This window comes from Mus caroli, chromosome 16 (genome assembly GCF_900094665.2).
Source record: "Mus caroli chromosome 16, CAROLI_EIJ_v1.1, whole genome shotgun sequence".
Lineage (NCBI taxonomy): Eukaryota > Metazoa > Chordata > Mammalia > Rodentia > Muridae > Mus > Mus caroli.
Genome location: NC_034585.1, coordinates 8,452,546 through 8,463,642, shown reverse-complemented (window position 1 = coordinate 8,463,642; position 11,097 = coordinate 8,452,546). Strand labels below are relative to the sequence as shown.

Sequence of the window (11,097 nt, the reverse complement as noted above, 5' to 3'; positions counted from 1 at the left end):
ACTTTTGGGATAGCATTGGAAATGTAAGTGAAATAAATACCTAATTAAAAAAATAAGATAGATACAGCCGGTTGAGTATTTCAAGTGTAGAGCTGCATTCACTTGAGATCTGTGAGTGAGAATTTCTGGAAAGACGCTTTGACTACAAAGGCTAATTAGCTGGTTAGAAATTCAGTGATTGCAAGTCCAGAGCCAAATTATCTTGGCCATCTTTAGCCTACTTAGAAGCCACTTAACTGCCCTCTTGTATATGTGACCTAATGTCTTTGTAGCCATTAGTTAAATCACTTGGAATGTACAAACACATTGACAGCTTCTAGCAGTGCAGAGACTTAGCCTGCCGGCGTCACACTGCATGAGCCCCATAACTGAGCTATTCTGTGACTGCCTACCCGATATCTCCACCAACATATTTGAAGAATGTCTAGATGTATGCTTTTCCCTTGTTCTGTTATTTAAAAGCTTTCTGACACTATTTCCATATTGGAAAATGGAGTTTGGAGTAACTCAAATCCATGTTCCTGGAGCATGGTCTCATATCTGACTCCAGAATAAATTCTCTTCTCCCCTTTGAGGTGAAAGCTGTGGTTTTGTATCAGCAAGTTGAATCTATTTATTTTGTGCTTCATCATCATAAAATTGACACTCTCCGTTTTTACTAAGTAAATGTGTAATGAAAGATTTATTTGAATACCTTCAAGGACTATTGACTTTCTAGGGCTCTTGACTATTTTGTCATGGGAAACCACTTGTTAAAATGTTTGCCGCAGGAAACATTCTGAACTGTGTCATAGTAAGTTGATTTATTCTGTGACCTTGGGTGCCAGACACCTCCTGGGTCTACTTCTGATTAATTTATGTGTTTTAAATAGTTTTGCAGAGGGTCTCAGAAATCAAAACATAGCTAAAAGCGATTAGTGGCATACAAAATAATTTTTAAAAATGTTACTAATCACTAACTTTAAAAACACAAAACAGAATCTGGTAGGGTTTTTGTTATTGTTTGGTTTTGGTTTCCGGTGTGTGTGTGTGTGTGTGTGGTGTTGTTGTTGTTTTGTGTTTGTTTGTTTGTTTGTTTTATGCTATGTATTCAGCTCTTCGGGAAGAGGCTCTCCCCTTGACCCTTATCTCTTCAGTCTGATTCGTAGTCAATTACTACCAACAAATTACCCTGAAACTTGGCAGTGAGAAGCAGCAAGCCTACATGATCACAGAGATCCATTTGGGGGTCTGGATGCATCATTGCTGGATGCTGTGGCCACAGACACTCCTAAGACTCCAGTTAAGGCTCTGTTCTTATCCAAAATCTCAGTAATGAATATCTCTCTTCCTGGTGTACTCACATGGCCGTTGGTCAGACTCAGTTATTTCTGGGATGTTACAGACTCTTCCTTCTGGTCCTTGCCATATTAGTCAATCCATAGGGCAGTTTACAATATGGCAGTTTTGTTTTGCTTTCTTCTGAGACAAAGTCTTTCTCTATAGTCCCTGGGTGACTTGTATTTGTCTCTGCCTCTGAGCACTGGGATTAAAGTCAAGCACCACTGTAACCAGCTTGATAAGATGACAGCTTTTGACTATGGAGCAAGGAGAGGAGAGGGAAGAAGGAAGAAGGTCATAGCCTTCCAGCCTGTATCTGAGAGGATGCACTGTTAGCTCGGTTCTGTTCATTGGAAGCAGGTGCAGCCCATGCTCAAGGATTTCACAGGAGGGCACACTATCGGGCAGTGTCTTTAAGGACCACCTTGGTCTTTTTATCAAGCACAGTAAAGGCTGAATAAATGAATTAAATCCTTCAGTAGAGTTTGCTCTCTGCCCTCCCTGTACATCGGGCAGTGTCTTAAGGACCACCTTGGTCTTTTATCAAGCACAGTAAAGGCTGAATAAATGAATTAAACCCTTCAGTAGAATTTGCTCTCTGCCCTCCCTGTACAGCATGATGCACACCCAAGCCCCAGCCACTCCTTGTTCGCAGTAAACTCAGGTTGATTGCGGTTGGACCATACAGCCATGATGTTGACCAAGGACTAATAGGGTAACATGCAGGTGCCCTTTGTTCTGTAAGTTTGGTGACTTTTAGAATAACTTGTTATATTGCTGTAATTTGCCAACAGTAGATACTGATTTTTTCACTACTGAATATAAAGGTCGAGGTGATAGATTTGTTGATTTGTTTGAGGTAGTTATTTCACCTTTTGTATGTATAAAAGAGACATTGTGGGGTGTGTGTGTGCGCGCGCGCACGTGCATGTGGCAGGGCATTTTATTTTTGTCAGTATTACCTCGGTTAAACTGGGAAGAAAGAAAACCCCTCCCATATTCAGTCTCGAAGTGTGCTGATACCCAGGCCATATTGCCTTTGAATTATTAGCATTGATTTGTTTCTTTCCTTTTTTTCCTTTTACATTGATGTACTCGTTTCAAGATTTCAAGACTATTCCTGGCACCACATCTCCCACCAGATAGCCAGAGCTTTTGAGTGCCAAGTTTTATAATTAAAATTCTGTTGCATTCCCCCCAAACAGCACAAATGGTGCCATTAAGCCTGGAAGAAAAGATTCGTAAGCACTTTACCTAGTAATTTAAATATAACACCCTGGCTGCATCAGTTTGGGTATTTTTAATTCCAATTAGAACACTATTACTGAGCATTAATATCCTCTGCACTGTGTTCCTCTGTGGTCTTGGGTTCATTTCAGATGTCTAGGTTTTAAACAAACAGCTTGGGTACATGGCTACAGCAACCTGCATGGTTACCCGTGGCCATTGGGAATCACCAGGTCCCCAGCATAATTAGTATAAATCAAAATCCTCTAGACAGTGACAGGAAAATGGTATGTTTGGACAGCAACTTATCAAAATGACCTACTTAATTTAAGAAAACTACTGTTTCCACTTGCATGGTAACCTGGATGCTTTCACTGACAGATTTTATATCAACCCCTCCCCCTTAGAAAAGGAACGGGAATGGAAAGGTCCGTTCTACTTCGTCCAAGGCGCAGACACTCAGTTTGGGCTGATGAAGGCCTGGTCCACCGGGAATTGTGACGCTGGCGGTGACGAGTGGGGGCAGGAGATTCGCCTCACGGAGCAAGCTGTTAAGGCCATCAACAAGCTGAACCCTAGACCCAAATTCTTTGTTCTGTGTGGTGACCTTGTTCATGCCATGCCAGGTAAGTCCGGGGGCTGTTAAGGAGGGCCTTTTCTTCTTCAGCTAATCATTAATAGCTTTTGTTCCAAAGACATCTCTGTTCAGTGTTGTTCCTGTCCTTCAAGGTGTTGTGCTATTTATTGAATATCAGAAAATGCATGCTCACTTTTTATTTAGAATTTGGCAAGATTAATCACAGTAATTAGGCCAAGTTACCTTTCAGATAATCCAGCTTAGTAAGAAAACACACCCCTGTGTCACCTTGCTACATTTCCAAAGACAAACATTATAACTTCCAAATACCACATGTGTGACTGTCCTAATACCACACTTATGACTATTCCAATGCCACATCTGTCCCTGTACCACCTGTGTGACTGTCCCAATAACACACCTGTGACTGTCCCAATATCACACCTGTGACTATCTCAATGCCACATGTGTGACTGTCCCAATGCCACATGTGTGGCTGTAATCCAGCCCCTTCTTTTGTTGCTTCTCTTTTTAAATTTTTATTTTATGTGGATGGGAGTTTTGCCTTCATGTATATATGTGCACCATGTGTGTGCAGTACCTGCACAAACCAGAAGAGACATCGGAGCCTCCAGACCTTTGTGAGCTACCATGTGGGTGCAAGAGCAGCAAGAGCTCTTAACCACAGAGCTATCACTCTGGTCCTACTCTCCTTGCTTGTTACAGGTTTATTTCGCCCATATCTGTTGCTGCGTTAGTTCTGGCTGGATCCAGGGGCTCAGAGGTTGCTCTCTGAACTTGATCTCTCCATCTCTCAGCTGTATGTTCCTCTTAGTTGACTTCATTTGCATCCAGGCTCTCTAGGTAGTGGCTGCCTAGTGTAGCAGTGGATTAGTTAAACTGATTTGGCTCCTTGCAGGTCTCACATGCACTGCACCCGCCCAAGAGCTCTCTGGATTCTCAAATGAAAGACAAACACACACACACACACACACACACACACACACACACACACACTCACTCACTCACCAGCTATTTTTGATATACCTTGACTAGCTCAATGGTTGGGCACTTCTAAACCTCCCTGCAGCTTGCACACACTCCCTCCCAGTATTCTTGAGTTAGTATATTTTAAAATCTATATTTCATCTCTGCTACCTCAGACCTAATTGGGGAGGGCCACTAGGGTCACTTTCCTGAATTCTTACATGCTGGCAGGCCTTTAAGTTTCATCGTTTTTTGGGTTGGGGATTTAGCTCAGTGGTAGAAGCGCTTGCCTAGCAGGTGCAAGGCCCTAGGTTCGGTCCTCAGCTCTGAAAAAAGTCTTTCTGCTTCTCCATCATGGTGATTCTCCCCTACACCCCATCCCTTGCCTCCCCCGTCTCCCTGTCGATTCTTTATTATCAATCATAGCCAGCTGGGGGCAGGGATCCTCAGGTCTGGAAGCGTGGCTTTTGGGAGCTGAAATAAGACAAAGCATTAGGACCAATTCCCAGCAACCTAGATAGTGTCTATAAACCTAAGGAGTTCTAGGTGTTTTACAGAAATTTCAGCAGAAACAAAGTGACCTGTTCTGAATGACCCAGTCAGGGTCAGATCACATTTACTCCACTCACATGGTCCAAAGCTAAGTTGTGAGATTAGCTCCACTCCAGCCATGTGGGCTGAAGAATAGGATGGTTTCCTTAAAGAAAAGTAAAATGCTGGCCCTTGAGCATCTCTGTGCGGGTGACTCACTGCTCTTACCGTGTGTCCTCATCTTCTCTATTGCTCTACTTACAGGAGGAAAGGGGAAGGCGGGAGGGAAGAGGAAAGGAGCAAGCGAGGAGGAGCCGGAGGAGGAAGTTCTTGGATACATAAGCAGCAGGTGCTTCTGGAACTCTCATCCTTCTCCCTACCCTCACTTAGTACCATCCTGTCTCAGGCAGGCCCACAGCCCCGTGATCAAGTCTAAGTAAGTAGAAGTGATCCTTCCCATCAGAGAGTCAGTTAGCTTCCATGACTTCTTCCCCTTTCCTGCCCATGTCTCTGTCTAGTATAACAGAAATGACCTGAAGACCAGGGTAGAAAAGACAAGAAGTGTCTGGGGATATTTGGGGTTGTCTAACTTTACTTGTGAGCTAGATTCATGAGCCACCCTAAAAGCTTCATATAGTGGCTTGAATATGCTTGGCCCAGGAGATGGCACTATTAGGAAGTGTGGCCTTGCTGGAAGAAGTATGTCACTGTAGGGGTGGGCTTTGAGACCCTCCTCCTAGTTGCCCATGAGCCAGTCTTCTCCCAGCAGCCTTCAGGTCAGATGTACTCTTGACTCCTTCTCTAGCACAAAGCACAATGTCTTCTGGATGCTACCATGCTTTCTGCCTTGGTGAAAATGGACTGAATCTCTGAACCTGTAAGCCAACCCCAATTAAATGTTGTCCCTTATAAGTTTCCTTGGTCATGGTGTCTCTTCTCAGCAGTGGAAACCATGAGACCCTGAGACACTGCAGAATTCTGGAAACATTTCAGTTATCCCTGTCCAGCTCCTATTGTCTGGACACTGTATGTCTAGAACTAAACCCAGAGTGAAGATGTAGGAAGGAAAACAGCTAGAGATGTTTTCTTTAACATTCTTGGAGGGCAACAGGCAGGGAGAACTCTCAGGAGTGTCCTTGTCTGTTTGCTGGTGTCTTACACAAAGTCATTCATGTGACCATCTATTGATGACTCCTCCAGGTAGAGCCCATGGATATCACCTACAGAAACATCTGTCCTGGACTAGGCCTATAAAAATGTGATAGGAAGAGGAAACAGAAGACAGCCACCTCAGTCAGAACCCAGGAGCCTGGGCCTCCAGTTCCCCACCTACTTGTGATGGAGTAGGTGAGCAGAGATAGTCCCCTTATCTCTGACTCTCACTGAAACAGCAAGAATGTAAAACTGCCACACATTCTGGGGCTCCACAGTAGTAAGAAAGCAGAGATGAGCAATGGAGAGACCAAAACCCAGTTACAGCTTTGGGGTCCCTGGATCCAGATGTGTGGCATGGGGACAGAAGCTCCCTCCTCTGCAACAGAGCTGACCATCTGGGCCATCATCAGCTTTGTGTGTTGCTCTGCATCACATAGTAGGCATAGGTCTGCTTCTGTTGACCCTTGAACATAGATTACAACATTGTCATTTTTCTGCCCAGTGCCTTCAGGAGATCATGAGGCTTCCTGGAATTTATATAACATGTTCTTGTGGATGTTTACCAACTTGTTCTGAATTATGTTAATCTATTCAACCACATTTCAAAATAAGATGTAAAATAAAAGCTTTTCTTGCAATTACATTGCTTCTTAAATAGGATATACTGAGCATAAGGAATGAAAACCATCTTATGATCAGTCCTAACAATTGATCAGAAGACCTTGTAAATTGAACCTGCAAATTTCTGAACATACACTTTCTATTCAGTGTGACTAGATCAGAACTCATAATTTGAGCTGTTTTGGGAGGTTTTAGCTGAGCCATGTAGAGGACTTTAACTGTTTTTTAATATTTTGCCTGAGATGAAACAGAACATTTTAAAGCTAGTTATAATTTTTGATATGCAATAAGTTGCTCCCTCATTTAGGGCATCCACCAGGGCTGACCAGAAAAGCAATTATTTGCTTTGACTACTTAGCACATTGTTAATGACCAGATGCATATATTAATAAGCAAATTAAATCAGAAAGCTTGCTTTTAATTCTACCATAAATAGTATCTTGGGCCAAGTAGATATTAACTCAAAAGGAAGTAAAGGAACTTTCCAAATAATGAATTTTTTAATGAAAATAACAATATCCTTTTTCATTGTAACTATCCATCGTAACATTCACTCATCCACAAACATTCACTGATTGCAGAGTAGGTGCCAAATACAGCACTAGTCACTATGGGTACACTAGTGGAAAAGAGAGACCAAGACCTCCAGCAGAGCTGAGGGCCACGGGAGACAGATGCATAGGTGGTAGAAGGAGGCACTAGTGCCAAGACTCCAGCTTGAGTTTGGACAAATATGTCTTCATGTTACAGGCACCCATATGTTTTTTTAAATTTGCAGTTAAACTTCTCTGTGAGATTAGCCACATTAAAAGTGGCAAATTAAAATCCTGTCCACGTTACTAAGACCATTGATTTTCAGTCCTTCAGCTCTCAAGCCCAGGGTAATTTTTGTAGGCTCTGCTGCACTAAGTCATCTATCCCCTGAGAGTGGCCCCAGGAGCCTTGTTAGAATCCAGCAGTTCCATGTAGAGGACCAATCAGAATGTGACACTGTAATTATGGAACAAGAGATTCCAGTAAGGCCCTTGCTTGTCACTGACACACAGGTCTGTCCCCATGTATTTGAACTGTTGTAACTCCATGAAATGGAGAACACAGGTCGGTCAATTTTTCCCCTGGAATAAAATGTCTTGGAAGAGCTCTTGCATGTTAGCTCTGCCTGAGCAACTGTGGCATGCTTGAGAGTCTCCTGAACATTAGCCTCAAGAGCTTCTGTTCTGTAGGGGGAGGCAAGCGCTTGTTTATATCATTCAACTTCTGTAGCTGCTGGAACAGTGCACACTTACTCTGACAGATCTGGAGGTTCTGAATCTCCAGGGCTGTGCTCCTCTGGAGTCTCTCACACCTAGAATACATTTCTTGGCTGTTGTGCATCTTCAAAACCTATAGTCTGGAGTCTTTTCTGGCCCCTCTGGGATTCTCCTTCTCAATCTGACTAGTGCCCTTCCTCCCTCCCTTCCCTCCCTCCCTCCCTCCCTGCCTTCCTCCCTTCTCCTCTCCTTTCTTCTGATACAGACCTGTGTGATTACACTGGGCCTGCCTGATAACCTAGAGTAATCTCTCCAGTCTGCCAAATCCCCTTTGCCATGGGAGATGAGGTATCCACAAGCACTGGGAGTTAGACACCTCAGAAGGGACTTTATTGAGCCTGTCACAGATAACTTGTGATAAGTGAGATTCAGCTTATTACCAGCCCACCTTACTGCTGCTGACTTACTTCCTTGTAATAGCAATGCAAACAGATCCAGTGGTTAGTTCTGCTTTTCCTGGTGGGGTATCTGGCTCTGAACATGGAAGTACCTGTTTCTAATGCCTTGTATCCTAAATGTGGTGGAGTAACTTCTTTTCTAGACCTCTTGCACTTCCCACTGTTGCGTTGCTATTAAAAAATGGGGCCCCAAAATGACCAGAGCTTACTGGATACAGAGCATCTCTGTCCAAGCAGATCTAGCAGGTCTTTATGAAGTCTCCAGATAAATCTTAGGGACAATACGGTTGAGATGCACTTGTCAGACTAGGATGCTCAGGCCCGATGCATCCTGCTTCTCATGTATTATGTAGAATTCCTGTGTGCATGCCAGGAGACACTGAGCGTCCCCTTTCTGGTTGTCACTGAGAGTTGTAAGCAACAGAACCGCCACTCCTTTAAACGTTTGCTCAGGTTTCAGGGGAGATGCTTTGGTGTGTGTAGGCTTTGTTTTACTTGTTAAATACTCTGAGTAACTAAAGCAGGATGCTCTCTCCTATAGAAAACACCCACAGCAGCATTTTGGCAAAGTGCCCTGGAAAACAGGCACAGCATTTTCTTGAGCGGGATTTGTACATATATAGCCAGGACTGTGTTTTTTATTTGGACCACCATCATGTACAGAACTCTTTATCTGGCATCCCAACGCTCAGAGGTCTGTCTCTGAAAATTAAGATTATTTTTCTTAAATTTGGGATTGATTTGATTGGTAACAGACCTGCCCTGAACTGACTCAGGCAGCTCCTGCTCCTTAGCTAATGGGATACTCGCACATTTCTTAGTAGAGAATTCTTGAGCTCTGTAATGAATTACTCTCAATTCTGCTTTGTTAATAATATATATTCTTTTTCCTCTAGTCCCCTTCTAAAGTTTGTAAAAATACAATTTTAGACAAGATCCAGAGCCCAGAAGGTTTTTCATAAGAATTTATGGATCTGCAGAACAGATGCTTGCGACTTACAAAGAAACACTTCATCAGTCCAAGCAAAAGTTCTTGTTCCCCACTTGTGCGATTCCTCTCTTACATGGCAGTCACATAGTAGTTTCCATGGTTTACATGGTCCCTGATGTTTTGGGGTTAAATTTTGGGGATCAATTTCTGTTGGAACTAAAGGACTTCAGCGTGAAGCTCGATTTGATTCCAGAGATGACTGGAACACTTGGAGGAAAGGGTGTGTGCACAGAGGTGGAGTTTCTTAGGAATTAGCACCGAAGTAGCTACTTAGGTGGAAAGTCTTCCTGGTGGAGAAGGGCTGGGCTTCAGTAGAAGTGGCCGCAGAGGCTGGAGAGGAGGTGGAGCCACTTGGTGGCCAGGTATTGAGGAATGGGTGTCACCATGGAAACGTGAATTAGAGATACTGATAAGTAGCTTTGTGTTTTCCCTGTAGTTAAAGGCCTGAACAGATCAAGAAAGACAAAACAACAATAACAACAAAAATCAAACTTTCTTCTTGCTTGGTCATCTTAAACTGGGTGCAGAGGAATGGACTAAAGTCTAGATAAAAGTTGTCACCACCCAATAAACATCCAGACTCATCCCCACTGACAGTTTCTACTTCTGTGAAGAATGAATAACTTCGTGAAAGGTGGGCATTGCACCAAGCTGGGATGTGCCTATGTGCTGGGCTCTAGGCGAGGAATGGAACTGTTTGTCTTTCTGTTGCTTACACAGTCACAGAGAGTTGATGCTCAGTTTCCTCAGGCCAGGCAGACACAAGCATGTGAATACAATTCTGGTACCGGACAGATTCTGATAAGGAGAGCCTCAGAGGCATGATTTCAAAACCAAAGCCAGGATTACTGCTCTGTCCGGCCAAGGGCCTTATCTCAGCCCTCCAACACTGTCAAGTTCACCTTCCCCACTGCTCAGTTCCGAGGTCCTGAAGGACAGTGTGCGTGTGAGGGGGATGGAGGGTTATTTACTGCTGGACATGGGGAGGGAGTGGAGTCACATGTACCGACGTGTGCTCCCCAGAGGTCTCAGCAAGTTACACATCTCTAGAATAGATGAAGTTTGACATCTGTACTCAGTGTCTGTTCTGTGTTCCAGACGCTTCTGCTATGTGAAATGATGTGAAGTGGATGAACCTGCGAGTCACCTATAAAGGATATGGATATAAAAAGACAGGATTACCCCCCACCCCCTTCTCCATCTCCCTCTCCCTCTCCTCCCTCGCCTTCAACATCCCTCCCTCCTTGGATACCTCTCTTGTTTGTTACTTTACTCTCTGGAAGGATTCAAGTTAGAATAGATCTGGGTCTATCATTATTATTATTATTTTATATTCACTTTCTAAATTATGCAAATAATTTATAAATGGGTTGTGTTTGCAAGGATTGAAAATCTTCATATAGAATCAACCATGAATCCCTTCCCAAGTCTTGACCTGGGGTCACTGTCATTCAGGTGTGTGTGTGTGTGTGTGTGTGTGTGTGCAACAACCTTTTTTTGAAGCACAAACATAATCGTTCTGTGCACATTGTTCTCTTTCCCCTTCCGAGTGTCTGAATAATCTTTGTGTTGATATATATAGGCTCTGTCACTTCAGAGTCTACAGATGGAAATTTCACAGTTGTTAACCTGCCCTCCAGGTTGTTCTAGCTGAGATAATCTCCCTGAGGAAACCTAAACTGTGTTGCTGACATCGCACTGGTGCTCCCGTGCCTTCAGTGGATGGAGTCTAAATGGGTGAGCTTGTGATCCTCTGAGCCGTTTGTACTGACTCCACACCAGCCACTCTGCTTTGTGGCTTTCTGGAGGACCTCTCATGGGGACAGGGTGACCAGCACTTTTCTTCCTGTGATCCCTTTTGTGTAACCGATAGCCTTGGTCCCTGTGATACAGGTGATAAGTTTCTGTGCCACATACGACATCTCAGAAAGCTTCCATTTTGTGGAAGCCCCGTGTCCATCATAAAGTGAGTCTTCTTGT

General features: G+C 43.7%; 1 protein-coding gene across 1 annotated transcript in view; it reads left to right on the top strand.

Moving 5' to 3' along the window:
* Nucleotides 1-11,097, top strand: part of Cpped1 (calcineurin like phosphoesterase domain containing 1) — a 103,313-nt gene that overhangs the window by 18,858 nt on the left and 73,358 nt on the right. The window contains exon 2 of the mRNA XM_021185343.2: nt 2,955-3,173. Coding sequence (XP_021041002.1) covers nt 2,955-3,173 — 219 coding nt within the window. The remainder of the gene's footprint in view (nt 1-2,954; nt 3,174-11,097) is intronic.